Source organism: Macaca nemestrina, chromosome 2 (genome assembly GCF_043159975.1).
Source record: "Macaca nemestrina isolate mMacNem1 chromosome 2, mMacNem.hap1, whole genome shotgun sequence".
Lineage (NCBI taxonomy): Eukaryota > Metazoa > Chordata > Mammalia > Primates > Cercopithecidae > Macaca > Macaca nemestrina.
In genome coordinates, this window is record NC_092126.1 from 159021799 (window position 1) to 159042943 (window position 21145).

General features: G+C 49.8%; 1 protein-coding gene across 1 annotated transcript in view; it reads left to right on the forward strand.

Moving 5' to 3' along the window:
- Positions 1–21145, forward strand: part of LOC105470255 (integrin subunit beta 5) — a 122894-nt gene that overhangs the window by 96112 nt on the left and 5637 nt on the right. Inside the window, exons 11-12 of the mRNA XM_011722054.2 lie at positions 15941–16163; positions 20625–20725. Of these exons, the coding sequence (XP_011720356.1) occupies positions 15941–16163; positions 20625–20725 (324 nt within the window). The remainder of the gene's footprint in view (positions 1–15940; positions 16164–20624; positions 20726–21145) is intronic.

Sequence of the window (21145 nt, forward strand, 5' to 3'; positions counted from 1 at the left end):
AAACTTTCAGTTTCTTTGTTGGTTTCTGTGTCCAAACAGTGTATTTTCTGGGATTTGAGCTACTCCCTTGTGGTACACTGCCGGAGGTCAGTTTCAACCCAGATGCTTTCAGCCTTCTCTACGCTTAAAATGACTGCACTGGAGTACACTGAATCATTAGCTAATGGTCAGCCTCCTTCTTGGGTTCCACATAATGAGGAAATTTAAATCAAATAGGGTGTAGAATTTTGAACAGAGGCCTTTTGGTCTCGTGGCTTTAAGATCTCAAAAGCACCTCTGAGTAAGGTCTCATATATGCATCTCACCTTTATTTTACCCAAAGTTTGAGCAAGAATCTTTTATTATTATGTGGCAGACAACTAGAAGTCAAGGGGCATCCTCTGTTCTCTCCCAAATATTAAGAAAAAAAAAAGAAGAAGAAGAACAAGAAGCCTGGTACTAGTAGCATCATTCCTAGTGGGTCGGGACCAGCATCCAAGCATGGGTTCTGGATCTGGGCTAACAGTTCCCGGCCGATTTAGCAAAGTTCTGTTAACCCTGTCTAGTTAAAGGCTGTTCTGTTAACCCTGTCTAGTTAAAGCCACTCCTGAGATTAAGACCACATCCTAGGCTTCTTGACTCTTGCCAAACAAAACACCTGCCATGGCAACAGTTATCCAGATACAGTTTTAAAAGTGTTTCTCCCCATATTTATATTGTTTTCTTTAGTAATATAATTTTCACACTCAGAATCAGTAGCCTGGCAGCTGTCCTGGGGGCCCAGGTTACTGCTATATCTCTGTCATTGCAATTGGCATATTTCACAAATGGCTTGTCACAGGACTGTCTTGAAGGTGATCTCTAAGACAGAGTTCTCCAAAAGTACCTTTTGTTTGTTTATTTGTTTTACAGTAGAGACAGGGTCTCCCTATGTTGCCCAGGCTGGTCTCGAACTCCTGGGCTCAAGGGATCCTCCCACCTCAGCATCCCAAAGTGCTGGAATTACAGGCCTGAGCTAAAAGCACCTTTTGAATGAACCTAGATTGGACATATTTAATCTCCAGGAAAGGGACCTCTTGGCAGGATCACCACCACTGTGTGCCCCTGGTAGGAGCACCTAGAAGTTCTTCAGGTTTTTCCACATACATTAATCTCTGCTCAGTTTGATGTTTACCCAGATGCTTCTAGCAAATACAAGGATGCAAAATGTATCTTCCAGAGAAAGGACCCCTCTCTCCCAAAGGAAGCCCCCAGGCAGAGCTTCAGAAACCAATATAGCAATTTCTCTCACCTAATATCATAAAAATCCTAAATATGTACATGACCGTAAGGGCCAGGAGAGTCCCGTTCCATTTTGGAACAGGTGGCTCTGAGAACAGAATTTGTAACAGGATTCTTCAATAACTGTCATCATAAGGAATGAGACACCTGTGAGTGGTAGTAATACTTCTGCAGGATACTACATACAGGGTGGCTAAGGACAATGCATGTTCCTTAGGCAATGATAACACAGGCAGAGCTGCCAGAAACCATGTCAGTAACCAGCACAGAGATGTTTCTCCTTGTCCCCTGCCCAGGAATACTTCAAAAGCCTTTGGAGGCCTCCTTATATAATGGAAAGGAAATGGCTTTGGAATGCGGGAATGCAGCAAACCTAGATTTTTTTATTTATCAAATAAGGGGGAAAAACCTACCCCAGAAGGGAGTTGTGAGGAACCAACAGGACAGTGTCTATAAAGCTCCTTGCAGGGGCCCTACCACCAGGGGCACTGAGTACATTGTTCTCCCCGGGGGCTGGATGCAGTGGCTCACACCTGTAACCCTAGCACTTTGGGAGGCCAAGGTGGTGGGTGGATTGCTTGAGCTCAGGAATTCAAGACCAGCCTGGGTAACATAGCAAGACCCTGTCTCTACAAAAAATTATCCAGGCATGTGCCTGTGGTCTCAGCTACTTGGAAGGCTGAGGTAGGAGGATCGCTGGAGCCCAGCAGGTGGAGGAGGTTGTAGTGAGCAGAGATCACACCACTGCACTCCAGCTTGGGCAACAGAGTGAGATCCTATCTCAAAAAAAGAAAAAAGAATTCCATCTGTTTCTAGCCACTACTCAAGTTGAAAGGCAAAAAGGTACCAAAATGTAGGGCTTGTGATCCTATAATGAAATAATGCATCTTTTAAACCAGTCACATGAGCCATCTGGGCTGCTCATCTCTGGAGTCAGCCAGCCTCTTGCAGCTTGTGGTTGGAGAAACCAGAGCTTTGGAAAAACCAGAGCTTAATAAGTATCTGATCTGAGACAATGCAGCTACAAATATAGAAACAACAATCTCTCATTGAAGGTCATTTTGTGTTAGGCAGGTTGCCGCATTCATCTCATTCAACAAAAGTTCATTGAGCATTCTTCATAAGCCAAGTGTTGTACTGGCTGCCAGGGATATACAGCTGGAGTTTCAGTCTTGAATTAATTTCTAAATTTTTATTGCCCCTGGAATTTTCCGCCTCTTCTCTTGAAACTTTCTGGAAATGAAGAATGGGAACATGAATCATCTTATGCTTCTACCTTTACCATTCAGACTTGTTTGAGATCTTGAAAGACAAAAAACAGAGTGTTGGGAAGCATTTTGAGAACCTGCCTTCTCGGTGCTCTGAGCTTAGCTCAGTAAATGGAGTTTTTTCACTGCTTTTGCTTACCACTCAGATCCTGTGTCTAGAAACATCTTAAGCAACAATTCACCTGTGATTCTGAAAATCTAAGCATTGGGCCTCCCCTCACTGTCCACCTCCCTCTACTTAGGAAGAAAAGTTTGCAAACAGAACCCTGTGGCAAGGATTCTATGTGTGCCTTTGAACTTCGGTCCTGGTGCTTAAGGTCATGAGGTTTTGGTTGTGAAGGAAATAATGACATTTAAAAAGCAAAGGAAAATACTAGGAAGACGTAAGAATGCCAAAGATAAGATCTTAGTCATGTAGGCTTGAGGTGTGGGTATTAGCCTTTTGATATTATAGGATAACATGTTGGAAATTTTTCCATGTTTAAATTTAAAACTGTGAGAGACCTCTGGTGGCTGAAATGGTTATTCTTAAGGATCCTTTCATTCCATTTCTTAGGGATTGAGCTGACACTTTGAGTTTGGTCTTGGTTTTAGATCCTTCAACATAGTTGGTTATTTATTGGCTTCTGCTGCTCAGTGCCTCTGGTGAGGTGGGGCAGGTCTGGATGGAGCTATGTTGATCTTTGGGGAGTGTCTGTCATGCTCAGAACACTGACCTAAGAGCTCCACCCAGATCCAAAAGCTCCCTTGAGTCTGGAAGTTGCTCCGAGTCTGATCTGCTCGAAGGTTTTCTTCCTCTTTCCAGGGCACCTTCCTGGGCTCTGACTGTTGCTCTCTGACCCAGAGGAGGGAAGCTGCTGTCACTCCACCCCATAGCCACCACCCCCAAAGTCTATCAGGTGAGTCCAGATGTCCCTAAGCTAAAGAAATATGAAACCCAGGTTGGTATGTTATTTGACATCGTGAAGTTGGCCTTTAGCAATAGGCAAAACTATAAAAACACAAGGATAATCTTTTTTTTTTTTTTAAAGAGACAGGGTCTTGCCCTGTTGACTAGACTGGAGTGCAGTGGTACACTGAATAGCCCACTGCAGCCTCTAACTCCTGGGCTGAAGCAGTCCTCCCTTCTCAGCCTTCCAAAGTGTTGGGATTACAGATGTGAGCCACCGCACCCAGCTGAGAATGTATTTTAATGGCCTTTTCACTATATTGAGATCATTTCCTTGGAAACAAACAGGCTCATTTATTAGTATTTTGCACTCATCATGAGCAAGCCCTAACTAGGAGGATCTTTTTTTTTTTCATCTCATGCCTTTCCTAGCAGAGCCTGTCACACATGATGTGTCTACAGTGCATTGCCTGCTTCCACCGTTTACATTGGGGAAAATTGAGGCCCAGAATCTGAACTAGGGCTTCTTGTGATTTTTGATTATAGAGTCAGACAGGGAGAACCTTGCACTGCCTTTTGCAGGTAAACAATTAGCTCATTTCTACCTAAATTTACTTTTTTTGATTAGCTTAAGACCCTTCCCACCACCCTGGCACTTAGCCTACATTTTCCAAGTCCTACCTTATAAGCGTTCTTTATTTCTGTCAAAATTTTAGGCAATATTTAGCCCCTGTTTCCCTAAGTGAGTTTCTCTGCATTATGTAAGGATATGTCAGACACAGCGAACCAGGCCTGAAAGACACACGTGGACCAAGCAACTGGCTGAGGTGCTCATCGTTTCGTGACTATAATTTGATGAAAGACACAGAGCTCCTCTTAGTATTCAGTGGGTATCTGGCTGTTGTTATTGATGATGCTGAACCTACAAGTGCACCTTTGTCAGTTTCTTCTAATTTATAAAACGCCCTTGACATGAATGATCTCATTTACTTGTTGTTATTACTGTGCCAGGAGATTGGTGTGCTGTCACTCACCCTGCCCATGTGGGAGACTAAGGCTGAGAAGACTGGCATGTGGGCCACACTCCCCACTGAAATTTTGGGCCAAAAGTCTTGACCCAAACAAACAAAAAACAAACACAAGTCTACCTCCCCTAACCCTAGGGGGCTGCTCTTCTGCCGAGCAGCTGCTTCCCTGCCGTCTCATGGCTTGACTAGGGTCCCGGCAGCCAGGCTTCAGTGTGGCCTGCACATGGGACGTTCCAAACCACCTCCGTCCTTTGAGAATGCAGCTAGTCTCTGAACAGTGGCCAGCCTGGGGTGGAATATGGGAACTGTTAACCAACCACAACACCATGACAGTTTCCAGTTTGAAAATAGTAACCCTCGCATCCTGTTGCAGTGACCAAGAGGGTGGCGAGTTCACACTTTCCAGATGTGCTTGGCATTTCCCCAGAAGTGCCTGCCAGGCAGATTGGGCAGGTTAAGCCAAACCCAAGGTGTTGACCTGAAGTACCTCTGTTTCTTTTGGCTACAGCCTTCTGTTTTTCTTTCTGAATCAGCATTCTCGGGGTCCTAGAAGAGGACTATGGTTGATTTCACTCAGCTGGTTTTAGACTTCTTTGAAACTGGAAAGGTGAGTTCATTAAAGAACACAGGATTTTTCCATCTTTCCTCCACTGCCTTAATCTCCCTGTGACATGGCAGCTGGGCATCCGCATTGATTTTGGCTTTTTTGTTGTTGTTGTTGTTGTTGTTGTTGTTTGAGATAGGATCTCACTGTCTCTCCTAGACTGGCATGTGAATCACAGCTCATTGCAGGCTTGAACTCCTGGGCTCAAGCAGTCTTCCTACCTCAGCCTTCCAAGTAGCTGGGACTACAGGCATGTGCCACCATGCCTGGCTAATTTTTAATTTTTTTGTAGAGATGGGATCTCACTATGTTGCCCAGGCTGGTCTACAACTCCTGACTCAAGGGATCCTCCCACGTCAGCCTCCCAAACTGCTGGGATTACAGGTGTAAGCCACTGTACCCAGCTGGCATCAGCATTGAGAAATCAGGTGGCTAAGACTAGAAAGGCAAAGATAGACTTTGAGACGGTTCTGTTGCTTTTTACGGTGGAGTCTTAGCTTTCCAGCCAGTTCCATCATCTCAGAAAGTTAATGTTGAGGTTTGGAGAACCTTGGTTTAAAGCACCATCACCTTATTTTTTTTATAGTAGTGGTATTTTGCTACTCAGTTACAGAATGCCCCACGTGGTCTAGCCGATGAAGGACAAAGGGTGAGGGGCTTGTCAGGGCACTGCCTGTGGGGAAAGACCATCAGCTGACTGATGGGGCTGGTTTGTTAACAATATGCCATGGACAGAGGAGCAGCTGTCCCTGAGACTAAGGATGCGTCATAGTTTGTATCTCTAAAGAGCCTTTGCTGGCGAAATCCAAACAATGTGCAAGAACAGTGGGAGATGCAAGGCTGCGACTTCAGTGTGACCACAACCATGTTCTGCCAGAGGAAAGAGAATTCTTAACCGTCTTCTTCTCATGTTACTCTGAAGTCTCTGGGTTTCTTGGACATTTGTTAAGAATCTGAAATATCTCAAGGATCACATTTAAGTTCTTCAGGTATCAATAATACTTCTGTTCCTTTTCTTATGTCCAGCATTGGATGTCTTCCCCCAGGGTTTGAGGTTTGTCCTGGTGATGTTGTCAACCACAGCCAACCAACAGCATGTTCTGAGCATCTTCTACACGCCTGACACCATGCTAGGCGTGGGGCACAGAAACATAAAACACAGGCTTTGATTGTGTGTGGGTTTGTAGGCTAATGAGATGAGGTAGACCAGCAAACAAACAAGTCCATCAGTGTGCTAAGTGATTCTGTACCTACGTCTCTTAACTAAGTCTCTGGTCAGCTTTTGAACATGCTCAGGTCTGTTTAATCTCTCTCTCTCTCTTTTTTTTTTTTTTTTTTGAGACGGCGTCTCACTCTGTTGCCCAGGGTGGAGTGCTGTGGTGCAATCTTGGCCCATTGCAACCTCCACCTCCGGGGTTCAAGCAATTATCATGTCTCAGCCTCTGGAGTAGCTGGGATTACAGGCGCCCACCACCACGCCAGGCTAATTTTTGTATTTTCAGTAGAGACAGGGTTTTGTCATGTTGCCCAGGTTTGTCTCGAACTCCTGACCTCAAGTGATTCACCCACCTCAACCTTTCAGAGTGCCGGGATTACAGGCGTGAGCCACCACGCCCGGCCTGTTTAATCTTAAAGTATTTAAAAAATAAAATAAAAAGGAAAATAAAAGAACAGACAATAAAAACCCTGCCATCAGCCTGCGCCACGCTCACTGTGAGCTCCTTTTTCCTCCGTATTCATGATCACAGTCTTCTTTTTTTTCTTTTTTCTTTTTTTTGAAACTGAGTTTCACTCTTGTCGCCCAGGCTAGAGTGCAGTGGCGCAATCTCAGCTCACTGCAACCTCCTCCGCCTCCTGGGTTCAAGCAATTCTCCTGCCCTCAGCCTCCTGACTAGCTGGGATTACAGGCATCCGCCACCACACCCAGCTAATTTTTGTATTTTTAGTAAAGACGGGGTTTTACCATGTTGGTCAGGCTGGTCTCAAACTCCTGACCTCAGGTGAGCCACCCACCTCGGCCTCCCAAAGTGCTGGGATTACAGCCGTGAGCCACCACGCCCAGCCCACAACCACATCCTTAAAACAGTTGTCTACACTTGCTGCCTTCCTTCACTGCCCCCCCCCTCAGTCCTTAACTCAGTCTAATTTGGATTCAGTCCCGTGACTCCACTAAAATAGGTCTTCCCAGGTCCCCAGTGACCTTGTCTTGATAAATCTCATGGGCTCTCAGCCCTCATCGTACTTGACTTTTCAGCTGTAGTGGACTCTGTTGACCATGCCCTCCTTGAAATGCTCTCTTCCCATAGTGGTTAGGAGTATGGGCTTCTGGTCAAACAGATGTGGGTCAAATTCCAGCCCTGCTACCTGCCTGCTATGTGGTTTTGGATCAGTTACTTGGCTTCTCTATGCCTCATTTCCACATCTGTAAAAATTAGAGTAATAATTGTACCACAACATAGGGTTATTATTGGGAGGGCTAATGAATGAGATAATCCATGCAAAATGCTTAGAACCATGCCTAGCCTATTGTAAGAATTCCATAAAGTTTTACTATTATTAAGAGATTTTAATGGCTTGTTATCTCAGTGGAATTACAACTTCCCGGAAGGCAGTAAACATTGAAGTAAAACATACATTTCTCTATTGCACATTGACTAAGAATATGCCTGATCCTATAAGAAAGACAAGGTACTATTTCTCTCTTATCAGTGAGGAACCTGTACCGCTGCCCACAGCCAGCAGGTAGGTAGGTGAGGTTGCATGGCAGCACTGCTCAGAGAGGACTTCCCCAGCAGGTTTGAGGAGTTGCACAGTGGAGGGACAGGGGCAGGACCAAGGAGAGCAGGGGAGACGTTCCCCCAAAGCTGAGTTCTAGGGATGGTGCTAAGCAAGGGACAGGTGTGCTTTCTTTGCGAAAGAAACAGCCCTTAGTTGGCAAGTTCTCCAATCCGTAACTGCCCCCGGGCATGGTAATGCTGTTTACAAGTGCAGGAAACCCATGGTGAGAACAAAACTTTTCAAGAGCAACTTCTCTCTTGCCCTTGGAGGTTTATTCAGTTGCTACTGAGGTGCCTGGACCCAAGCTGAGATCCCTTGTGAGGGAGCTGGGAACACGTCCTGTGCATTTCAGAAATCTCTGTTCTTTACTTTTTGTAGAATCAACACCAGCGCATGGAGGGGAGAGGGAAAATAGTGGGATGGGCACATTGCCGTGGGGACCAGGCTTGGAGACACCCCGAGAACACGAGGCAGCACAGGCCAGGTGGGGACACATGAGGGCATGGGAGGACAAAGGGTGTGTTACGTAATCCCAACCTGCTTGTCAGCAGAGCCAGGAATAGTGCTTCTTAGGAGGGATTTCCCCCCAGGAAATCTTCAAAGCCCCAGACAGAGGCCGCAGTCCTCGCAAGCTTATGTATGTGTTTGGCTACAGACAGCCCATCCCGGCTCTGGCTCTGGTGCTCCAGAGAGGACGGTGGTTGGCCTAGCACGTGAGTGCCAAGCAGGTCCGTCACTGAGCTCTCCCCAGTGCCCAGCTCTCCCCAGCCACTGTGCATTCCGAGCTTTGTAATCTCATCCCAGCTGCCCTGGCTCGACAGTGTCACACGGCCCCAGTCACACAGACACCAGCGACCTGAAGCACACAGCTGCTGACTTGGCTTCCTGCTTTGCCTGTGAAAGTTGATGGAGAGTTCCAGAAGCTGGGCCCAGAGTCTCACACAGAGCTGTCTAGAACACACATGAAATCTGACTTTGGGTGATGGGGAAATTACCTCCCAGGGGTAAAGGCTTCCAGCCACACTCCCTCTGTCTTTGAACCACTTCCTGTTTACATGGCCGCCTGTTCAGAGGAGAGGGGAAGAGGGAGGAGGAGGCAACACTGTTGGAGAGAGGGAAGGGTTCCTGGGGGATGTGAGGAGAGTGGGGAAACATGTGGGGGGGGAACTAAGGCAGAAACTGAGAGGAGACGATGAGAGGAAGCAGGAGGAAGTGAGTGTGTGTGCAGGACACACCGACTGGGGGAATGGGGGAGGGGGACCGGGCTGTGAGAAGAGAGAAGGGGGACGGCCCTCCTGTTTCAGGCGCTGAGCCCAGTCCTCCCTCTTCAGCCTTCTGTGAGCCAGAATGGACTCCCGGAGGGGATGGAGCTGCGCTGAGGGAAGCCAGGGAAGCCACAGTGCATTCCAGAGCTAGTGGAAACTATTTTTGAGCCAGCTATGGAGAGATGGTTTGTACCCTGAGGGCCTGACGTCTGCCTGGTTATAACACTGAGCTAGGTGAGGATGGGAAGAAGAGAACCCCTCCTCATTTCTGCCTTATCCCAAGCTGGCTCTTTCCTTCCTGCAGCCCCATTGCATTCCTGCTAGTCCTCTGCAGTCACCCACGGCTGCCTTGGGCCTCTGCAGACCCAGAGTGGCGTTTGGGGGTAAATGGAGCAGTGGCTTTGTTCCTGGGCCAGAGTTGAGGGTCCCCGTGCCCTGCCTCAGAGGCCTCCCTGAGGGTCCCCTGCCCTGCCTCAGAGGCCCCGCTGAGGGTCCCCGCGCCCTGCCTCAGAGGCCCCGCTGAAGGTCCCCGTGCCGTGCCCTTCCTCAGAGGCCCCGCTGAGGGTCCCCGTGCCCTGCCTCAGAGGCCTCCCTGAGGGTCCCCGTGCCCTGCCTCAGAGGCCTCCCTGAGGGTCCCCTGCCCTGCCTCAGAGGCCCTGCTGAGGGCCACTGCGCCCTGCTCTGGCATGCCTCAGGGAGCTCCCCACGCAGGGCCGAAGGGGGCCTCTGTGGTGTGAGCCTCCCTGTCAAGGCTCAGACTGGCCAAGCAGCTCCCTCAGGCCCTGGGTGTTCTCAGTCCTGGCTGTTCTTGCCTCCAACTGGGCATGGTCTAGGTAACCTCATGGGGCCCTTTAGCTGTGGAAGTCTGTGATTCAAGCTGACAAAAAGGGTACCCCTGCACATCCTCCAAAAAGACCTGTGCCAAGCTTCCCCAACACCCCGCCATGATAAGGCAGTGATGTTTAATGAGCCAACACTCTTCTAAGTGGTTTAGAGAGGTTAAGCGAGCTAACTCATACAACAACCCTACCCGCAAGGCATTTTTACTGGCCCCATTTAAAAGTGAGGAAACCAATATACAAAGGGGTGAAATGGCAGCCATTGCTGGTGAATAGCAGATTCAGGAGACCAGCCCGGGCAGCCTGATTCCAGAATCCCTGCGTTAACTGCTGCACTCCACTGCCCCCTTTTCCAGGTGGTTCTTCATAGCCCAGCCCTGTTCTCCACTGCCCATGTTTCATGGTGAACAGGCTCCTCTTCAGCCTCAGCCTTATGCACAACTCCCCACCCGCTCCTTCTCCTGGTTCTGTTGGTCCCTGAGACCACAGGGTAGTGGGAGGTTGGGGAGGCTGGTGGTGGGGGGCCTCTCACACCCAGGTCACGTGTTTCTCGCCCCCTAGTAGTACCTTTGGCTCATTGCCTTCCATCCCCTTTGCTCCTTCTCCTCTTTTGAGATTGTGCCATCCCTCCACTTTTCCTGTCATGTACCTCCTGGTCACCCCCTACATTCCCCAAAGACCTTGATCCTGCCTCACACTCTCGCCCTCTGCCCCAAGTCCTGCTGTTCTGGGTGCCTTGCCTTTCCCTGTGGACAAGCTGTACTACACGTGGGTCTCTGAGTTCCTAGAGTGTCAGCTCCAGTGGCACCCACAGCAATGCCAGCTCCCATGTCCTGATGCCCCACGTGTCAGAGATCACTTGGAATAGCGCTGATATTTCTGACAGCATTCCTGCAAGGGAGGCATTATCCCCATCGACACAGGAGGAAATGGATCATCAGAGAAGCTTAGGGACCTGCCCAAAGTGACACAGGGATCTGAACTGAGCTCCAGCCCGTGCCCTCAGCTTGTCACGCAGCTGGTCACCCTGTTTCCCTGAACTCCTCTGCTGTTGGAACTTAAGGCTTCAGCATCTCCCCATGGCCACACCCTTGCCCTCAGCCCAGCCTCTCCTTTCTCCCAGTCTGTCTCTACTGTGAGCTCTTCAGTTTGCCATTCCCTTGATTCCTTCATTTCCCCGCCCCGCCCGGACTTTCTTCTGAATCGTTCTCTTTAATCTGAAGAATGTTCAAATCTATCCCATCTGCAAAATCCCCCATCCTCCTTGTCCTCCATCTCCCCCTACCTGTGGGAATTACCTGTGGGAGTTCCCTACGCTCACTGTCACCACCTCCTCACGCCCTGCAGGCTGGATTCTGTCCTCGCTGGTTTGTGGTGCAGCCTGGTAGCTGCTTTAGGATTTGCCTTCCTTGATGTCCACAGAGCGTTGATGCTGGGGCTTCCTCTCATGTCTCCCTGGGTTTACAGGGCCACTGGCTCCCCTCCTACCTCCCAGCCTGCCCCTTCCTCTGAATAGCCAGCATTTAATTTTATAAGAGGAGGCAAGAGGCTGTGTCTTGGCCCATAGCCCACACAAGCACTGTTTTGCTGATGGAAAGCTGTTGAATTCTATAAAGCTGAAAATCTGTATAAATAGACACATTTACAACTTCCTGTCCATTTGGCTATCAATCATTGTAACAAAGGTACTAATAATAACCCGCATGTGTAGCGATTCACGGCTTGCACAGGGATTTTGCATGTCCTTCAATATCCCTATCTGTGTGTAATGAAAATATTTTTTCTGTGGGCATCATTAAATTCAACTCCCTTTGCCGAGGTAGCATTAGACGTTAGCTTTGTTTTGATGAAGAGTCCTGACTTAGGTCCTCTGAGCACTGTCAGCCAGTTGGGATGTTGTTCCCAATCCCCATGATGGTGATTGATAGGTTATTGATCCTTGGGACAGGCCAAATGACCCTGGTCCTTTTAATGACATGTGTTCCTCCTAGGACATTAGGAGGGTCCGGGGCTGACCAAAAGATGCTGGCAATCTCTGAGCATGCAGGCTGAGGAAAAGGCAGGTTCAGGCTCAATGGCAGGAGCTGAGACATGTGAATTGGGATACAATGTAACCAGGCGTATGTAGCTTTTGACTGTCTGTTGGGTCGTGGAGTCTTGGACGTCTTGGTTTCAACCAAGGTGGCAGGTAGTTGTGACTTGTGTGCCAGCTCCCACCACTTGGTAGAACCTACTTGGAGGACTGCATTGAGGATGCTGAGGGCAAGCCCAGGCCCCTTGGAGAAGAAGGGGCCTATGTCCTGTGAGGATACAGCGATGTCTGCCACAAGGGTGGAGAAGGAGATGTGCAACGTCTGCCATCGCTGCTTTAGGCTACGATGAACTCTGAAAGGCAGGGAACTACCCAAGGTAAACTCAACTGGGACTATTATCAGAGTCACAGAGGACAAGCCTTCTGGTGGCTTCAGAGATTTCATCAAGCGTGAAGCCTGGGGCTTATTTTCTGGTTTGGCCAGCTAGGGCTTTGCTTTGGAGTCATCAAATATTGGAGGCCAAAAAGTCATGTAGATGAAGGTTTTCTGATGTCCCACAGCCCCTCCACGGCTCCCACTGACTCATCCCCAGAAGCAGGCTGGGCTCCACACACCGCTGCTTTCCTGGCAGCTCCTGGCTGGGCTCAAGGGTGGTAGGAAGCTTTTAGGAATGGCCAGCAGCTCTGGCCATGAGTCCTGTTCCTCTCCAAGGAATGGTGGTGACCTCTGGTGAGCCACCAGCTCCCACCCTCTCCTACCCTTGACTCCTAACTCTTCTCAGACCCTAGGTCAGGGGCACACTCAGCCGCCTTGACCTTGGGCTGGGCTGTGGAACTCTCGGGCCTGCAAGGTATCAGACATACCCAAAGCAGCTAGGCTTCCCTGCCCGCCAGCCATCCCGGGGGGAAGTGAAGAGCAGCAGGCACCCTGCCTGACTCGCTGCCTCTCTGCGATAAGCAGGCCTTTTCACATGGAAGGCCAGTTTCCTCAACACAAATGCCTCACCCCAAGCCCAGGCCCTTCAGCAAAAGAATAGGCTACCTCCAAACCTTTGACACTTTGACACATTGTACCACATTGTATTTGGATGATTTTATAGTGCTGCCAACAACAATTAGAGGAGGAAAGCAAACAATCCCCACCTGGTCTCTGTGCCGTCTTTGTTGCTTAGCACTGAGCATGCCTTTTACTCTTTGTATGTTAGTGTTTTGGGGATGGCGTGATGTACAAGCCATCGGAGAGTGCCCGAGCTGTATTAAGTCTGCCCTTAGAGTACACTCTGCAACTCACTTTGTAATGCATCTTTAAAAATACGGATTGATGGAAGGGCAGACAACTGGATAGGTGTGCAGTCAAGCAGCAGGTCATATGCGAAAGTAGGATCTGCGTGGGGAGGATATGTATGTGTGCACTGCACAATCCTTTCAACTTTGCTGCAGATTTGGAACTTTTCCTAACAGAATGTTGGGGTGCAGGGAATAATCCCCTGACAGTGAGCCATTGTAATTGAAACCAGGCTCTTGACCAATGTGGTCCCTGAGGCCAGAGAGTGAGGGAGCGGTGTGGATTGGATCCATTTCACCTGTGAAGGCTCCCCATGGGAGTTCCTGCTGCCAAGGCTCAAAAGTGGCGCTGGTCCCAGACTGGTGGAGAGGAGGGGCAGGGCCGCCCTCTGCCTCCCGGGGATGAGCTCGTGCTGCCCATTCCCCCAGCCTCCACTATGGAATCCTTGAGCGGCAGGGCACTGCCCTTCCCAGTGGCTTACCCCTCACATGCCTGCATCTACACAGTTAAGACTGCATTCCACAGCGGACTCCGGGCCCGAGTCTGGCTTTCCTTGCCTCTCCTGGAGGGCTTGCCATCTGCCTCAGTGCTGCCTGTGACATGGGAGGGCACCCGCTCAGCACACATTTGCTGTGGCTCTGAGCCCCCTGAGTAAGCAGAGAGGCTGTCTGAGCACAGGAGGGTTGGGAGGCTTGGCTGTCCAGATGGTCTCCCTGCCGCCTACAGGTTCTGGGCACCAGAGAGTGGACGGAGCCCGGGGAAGCAGGGGCAGGAAGTTAAGTGGCGGGTGAAGAGGCTTTCTGGAGTTGAGTCCTGACCTGTATTATGTTGTGGGCCACACACATTGGTGGTCCCAGGGAAGGTGCTGGGATCCAGTTAACAAGCCAGGTAACTGACTCAGATGTGGAAGTAAAATGAAAGGACTCCCCACTCCGCCTCTCCAGTCACCCACTAGTTTGTGGGTGGTGCTCAGCAAATGAAACTCTTGGTTGTATTAATATCAGCCTTCACATAATGGCATTAGGGAAAAAAATAATACAAAGTCGATTTTTTAAAAAGTACCAATTATAGCACTGCATTCTGCCTCTGATTGTGTAGAAAATGGAGAATCCACTGTCAGGCCCTTGGTCCCTTGGAAGATGGTGCTGTCTAGTCTTTTCACAGTCCAGCATGCTCACACTCCAAAACAAACATACCCTCACACTCCAACACACACAGACTCTCACACTCAGACACACACACATCCTCCCTTACACACACTTGCACTCCAACACACACTCATACACTCACACTTTAGCACACTCACACACACGCATGCACACTTGCACCCAAACACACTCTCACACACACACTTAAATACTTACACACACTTGTACTCAAACACACTCATACACACACTTGCTTTCTCACACATACACACACATTCCTCTGAGCTGAGTGATACTCCTGCCCTCACACCTGCTGAGTGGGGCAGCGCCCGCCTCTCCACCCTTGCAGGCTATGGAGAGGACCCCCTGCAAGGAAGGGCCAGGGCATCCCTCCACAGGTTCTCGCCCTGGCTGGGTGTGCTCATAGGAGGCAGTAGACCCTGGTATTTAGATCATGGACTCTGGAGCCAGACTCTCTGGGTTTGAGTCCTGGCTCTGCTGCCACCAGCTGCATGACCATCAACCATTGCTTCATCTTTCTGGGTCTTGGTTTCACCCCTCATATAACAAGGACAATAATGCCTGCCCCATAAGTCGCTGTGCGGATTCATCACGTTTCTACGTGTAAGGTGCTCATATAGGAAGCCCTGGTGAGTGTTAGCTGCTGCTGCTCCTGTTCTCAGCATCTGCTCCTAAATCATCCATTTCTGGGCTTCGGGTCTCTGGTCAGGAATTCAGCTTCTAACCGGGACTCAGGGAGAACAACTGTGTTTTCTGCTGTGGCTGTAACAGATGACTGCAGATTTAGTGACATAAAGCAACACGGCCTTATTTTCTTACAGTTCTGGAGGTCAGAAGCCTGAAATCATTTTCACTGGGCTGACGCGGAGGTATCAGCAGGGCTGCACTCCCTCCAAGGCTCCCAGGGAGCATCGGCTTCCTGGCCTTTCCAGCCTCCACAGCCACATTCCTTGCATTCCTTGGCTCTTGGCATCCTCCCCATCTTCAGACCAGCAGCCAGCATCCTGCTTCTGTTGTCCCACTGCCACCTTCCTGCGTAGTCCAGTCTCCCTCACTCCTTCTCAGAAGAACCTTGGTGATTACATTTGGGGCCCACAGAGATAATCCAGGAGAATCCCTCATCTCAAAATCCTTAACTTAATCTCATCTGTGAAAGCTCTTTTGCTGTAGAAGGTAACATTGATACTCTGGGGATTGGAGTGGGAACATATTTGGGGGCCAGTATTCATACAACTGAGGCAGGAGGAAGCTTCCCTGGGTCCTGGCCCTGTGGCCCAACTTGGCCAAGTTCTGGACCAACCTGGAGCACTAGTCTAGACCCAGCCTGGCCACACCAGCTGCCAGGGTCCCCTGCTGTCCCTTCATGCTGGCTCTAGGCCCTCTATCTCCCCAAATAGGCTCTGAGGGCAGAGCTGGTGTTCCATTCTCTGCTGAATCCCAGTCGTGGCATGTGGGGCACCAGATGGTTCTGCACTTGTGTGTAAAGGTGAGCAGGTGCTGATATGCCACATGTATCCTTTTAGGCCATGGTGAGTGTCACTGCGGGGAATGCAAGTGCCATGCAGGTTACATCGGGGACAACTGTAACTGCTCGACAGACATCAGCACATGCCGGGGCAAAGATGGCCAGATCTGCAGTGAGCGCGGGCACTGTCTCTGTGGGCAGTGCCAATGCACGGAGCCGGGGGCCTTTGGGGAGATGTGTGAGAAGTGCCCCACCTGCCCGGATGCGTGCAGCACCAAGAGGTACTGGTTCCACCGACAGCCCCACCTTACTTCTCACCCAGGCCAGGCCTGTGGTCCAGCCGGGCAGCCCTCAGGGCCGGCCAGCCTCCACTCCCCACCTCCCACATCTCCCACCCGGCCAGCCTCACTGGGGAGCCGCACCCTTACCAACAGTAACTGAAACTGTGGCTTTCAAACACTGGTTCCATAAGGGTTTTGTAAGAAAACAAAAACACAACAAGAAATACAAAACTGCTACTCTGTTCCTAAACACATTTAGAAATTACAAGATCACAGATTTAAGTGAAATTAAACTGGTGTTGGTACCAAAAATAGCACCTTCTCAGAGCCTTGAGTGTACTATTGTGTGCTTTCACAGGAGAATACAGCGTGCATCTTTTTTCAAATGAATTTAATCCTCCACACTGATATCTCCCAAGCAGTGTTTCACAGAACCCCTATGGGAAATGCTGACAAACATCACCAGAAGGTAAATTGGAAAGAGGCTGGGCGCGGTGGCTCACACCTGTAATCCCAGCACTTTGGGAGGCTGAGACGGGTGGATCACTTAAGGTCAGGAGTTTGAGACCAGCCTGGCCAACATGGTGAAACCCTGTCTCTACTAAAAATACAAAAATTAGCTGGGCGTGGTGGCGCATGCCTGTAATCTCAGCTGGTCTGGAGGCTGAGGCAGGAAAATGGCTTGAACCTGGGAGAGGGACATTGCAAGATCGTGCCACTGCACCCCAGCCTGGGCAACAGAGTGAGACTCTGTCTCAAAAAGGGTAAATTGGAGATAAAGGCACCCGACCTAAATAAGGCATGCCAGAAACCACTGCAATGGCTTTTGAATTTTCTGCTCCATTTATACAGATAATAGAACGCGGGCTCTGCGCTGCTGCTGAATGCAGAGATTGTCTAGACCTGGGCCCCAGCCTTCGCTGACTCGGCCATGGCCTCCCGTAGCCGTGCTGACCTCCTTCTGCTCAGCCCCGCATGCTCCACCAGAGTGCAAATGAGAGGGAATTACAGAATGATGCCCCTGGAAAGCAGGAGTGGCATTTGCTCTTGGAGTTTGCTGGAGAAACAGCTGTGTCATCATTATCCATGCTAAGGAGGCAGGGACACAGAGGATAAGCAACAAATCATAATACAAACGTCGCTTCTCTTTGGCTGAGGAACGCATCTGTGATTTTCTCTTGGCAGATTTCCCTTCCAAATGTCTGGCTCAGGCTGATAATGAAATGAGTTCATGCTCCCTGCGCCTGCAGTGGCTGCTGGTCAGTCTGTGCTCAGAAACGTTCTGGGTGGCAGAACCCCTGGTTGGACATTTGCCATAAATAACCCAGGCGTGGGTAAATGAAAGCTGGCTGCAGATGGAGAGACAAGATAGACAGGACTGGGTTTTAATGTGTTTAATTGGAGGGGATGGGGGAGAGTAAGGAAGAAGAAAAACAGATCTTCTTTAGATCTGCTAAGAGCAGAGAAAAAACAGATCCAAGTAGAAACAACCTGGGGAAGGTTAGGATCCTGGATCTGGAGCCCAGATAGCTGTGGCCATCCCAGCATGGAGTCAGCCATTATCCACGTTTTGTACCCGAGGGAGGTGCCCCCACCTCCAGCTCCCAGCAGCAGAACCTTTTTGAGTCTATGCTCCTAGTCCTTGGGGCACACTAGGTTAATGGGGAGTGGGGGTCAAGCTAGGACAATACACATGGAGCCCATCAAACGAGTCTTGCCTTCCTACAGCACAACAGGCAATGGAGGATTGGCCTTAAGTCAAAAGCCCAGGGGAAAACAGCTCTAGCTTTAAATGTTTAAAGCACTGATTTCCTAGAAGACATAGACTTAACAATTTATTATTCATTACACAATATGAAGGGAGCAAGGAGAGCAAAGAGATGCCACAAGGGAATATCATGATTCTTTCTTCTTCTTCTTCTTCTTTTTTTTTTTTTTTTTTTTTTTTTTTTGAGACAGGGTCTCGCTCTGTCACCCAGATTGGAATGCAGTGGCATCATCACAGCTCACTGCAGCCTTGAACTCCTGGGCTCAAGCGATCCTCCTGCCTCAGCCTCCCAGGTAGCTAGGACTATAGACTTGTACCACCACAGCTGGCTAATTTTTATTTTTTATAGAGACAGGGTCTTGCTATATTGACCAGGCTGGTCTCAAACTTCTAAACTCAAGCGATCCTCCCACTTCAGCCTCCCAAAGTGTTGGGATTACAGGAGGCGTGAGCCATTGCACCCAGCCCACTATTCCTTCTTATTTGTCCCTGGGCCACACTGACCCTCTCTGTCTCTTTCACAGCCTAGTTGAAACTTTTTTTTTAATGAAGTCCTTTTGATGGTGACTTATATCAGTCTGTTTTTTCTACTTGCTGCTTGTTGAGAGGCACCAGGTTTTGAATGTCCTACGTCCTTTTTTTTCTGGGGGTTTCAGAGCAGCCAGTCTTCATTTTCTGGATCTAACCAACCACACTCTTCACTTCGGGTGAGTTCACACTCAACCCCAGCTGATTTCAATTAACAGGCTCTCAGCGCAAAGTCTCTCTAAACAACTTAATTTTTTTAAAGGGCAGACTTATTTTAGTACGTGACTACAATATATTACAAGTTTCAACCAGTACATGGGGCATATGAGTTAGACTGATATGTCCACATGGATACTTAGGGAGTGTTTCCTGGAAGCGGCCTGGAGCTGTGGTTTAACAACAGAGAATCAGACGGCAGGGACAGAGAATCCTGGCCTGGAGCGAAAGCAGCCCTCTTCTTAGCCCTGTGCTAATCTGGGAGGCTGATGGGGGGGAGGGGTGGGTCGGGGGCAGCTGGGTCAGCATGAATGACTGAAGCTGGAGCCACCCCTTCCTGGCCCCCAGCCAGGTCTCAGCTGCCCGCCTTCCAGGGCTGTGACTGTTGGAGAGTTACCATCTTGTTTCTAACTTCAGAATGTTTCCATAAAGTCAGTCCCAGGAGAGCGGGATTTTGTGGCCAGTTCAGGGATGGTTGAGCTCCTAAGCATATCCGAACCTCTTAGGAGGCCTAGTCTGAGAGGTGGGGCATCTGGCTGCAGAACCTCAAGTCCTTCTCCGTAAAATAAAGAGGACTTAGTGAAATGGTCTCAGAGCTCCCAGCCATTCTGCTCCTCCACTTCGCAGTTTCTGTACTGGCAATGTTTTAGTAGCTGGTCTCTTAATCCCAAGGTGTTAGGAAACAGATGATGATAAAGGAACCACATTGCAGTTGCACATCCCTCTGTATTTTTGGCAGAGAGCTTTCTGGACACACAGCCCCTTTGGTCCCCACAGGCCTGTGGCGGCACAGCAGCTGTCCCTCGTGTAGTTGAGGTTCTGAGGAGGTCACCCCCTGCACTCTGGTGGCCTCCCCAGCACACCTGGCTCTTGAGTCCTGACCCGGTTTCCTAGGCGCCTCTCCTGGGGTCTCACTCTCCTCAAAGGCCACCAGGCAGCACGGCATCACAAAGTCCTTGAGAACGACACGCCCCAGCCCTCTCCTCCCTGGAGCTTTGTGCTCACCATCCCCCAGCCACCAGCGGAGCCTGGGACCTCTCCCCTTGAACATCAGCTTTACAGTCCTGCAGCCAGAGCGTAGCTCCCCGCCCTGTGACCTCAGGAATCCCGTTCTCCCAAATGTCTCCTAAGACAGAGAAAGAATGTCTGGAACTTGGTTTTGATGATATAAAGTATAATACTGACCATTTAATTGAACTTTGTAGTCAAGCATTTTCACCCACTATCTGATTGAGCCAGCACCCACCGTTAGCCTGAGGTGGGAGGAGAGAGGCTCAAGCTGTCACTTTTGGGCTGCTCATCCATTTTCTAGAGGAGGCCCCTGTTAAAGAACAAGGGTTCCCTGGGAGGGAGCCATCACCCTAGAGCCTGTGCCAGAGCCTGGTGTAGACTGATTCGTGGGTTAAGAGGACAGCAGGCCTGGGGGACCTGGCAGGTGGACTCTGTCTGAGAGGGAGAAGGGGGCTGGAGCCCGAGATTCTCCAGGACAGTGGATCTCAGCCCTCGACACGCATCAGAATTGCCCAGGAAGCCTGGCCCTGGGGGTGTGGTTGGGCTCAGGTACTGGGAGTTTCTCTTGAAAGCTCCCTGGAGAGTTGAATGTGTGGGAGGGTTGAGATCCCTGCCCTGGGTGATGACCAGACGCCTCACCAGGCATTAGATAGACCAGAGTGCAAATGAATTTGGCTCCTGGTGTCAGAATTTGAAAGGTCTGCAACTTGACATGTAGACAAGACATGCCACTAAACTCACACAGGTTCCTCCAAGAACCCTTGAGCTTCCTCGCATAGCAACAAGAAAGGCAGAGCAGACACATTCCCTGAGGCTGAACATCTGTGGCTAGAAAGAAATGAAAGCCTTCCCAGGTCCTGACCTGTCGGGGGCTCAGGGACAGGTGTGGGACTGTTCTACATTGTCTGACACCCACCTTTATTTCCTCTTTTCCAAAGAGATTGCGTCGAGTGCCTGCTGCTCCACTCCGGGAAACCTGACAACCAGACCTGCCACAGCCTGTGCAGGGACGAGGTGATCACATGGGTGGACACCATCGGTGAGTGTGCCACCGCCGCCTGGGCAGCCACGGTTTCTCTCCTCCCTGGGGAGGAGGGTGGTTTTAGCCTTGAGTCAGGAGGCACAGCCCAGGCTTCCTGGGCATAACTGTGGGCTCCCCATGAGGACCCGGTGCTGGAACCGTCATCCACGGCTGATGGGAATGTAGAATGGTACAGACTTTGGAAAGCAGCTTGGCAGTTTCCTAAAAAGTCAAACACAGAATACAATGTACCAATTCCACTCCCAGTTATACAGCCTAGAGAATTAGGTCCATATGTCCATATAAAAATGTGTACAAAGATGTTCACAGCAGCATTATTCACGATAGCCAAAGGTGGAAACGAACTAATGTCCATCAATGGATGAACAGAAAAGAAAACTAAGTGTGGTCTATATACAGTAGACACTATTGAGCCAC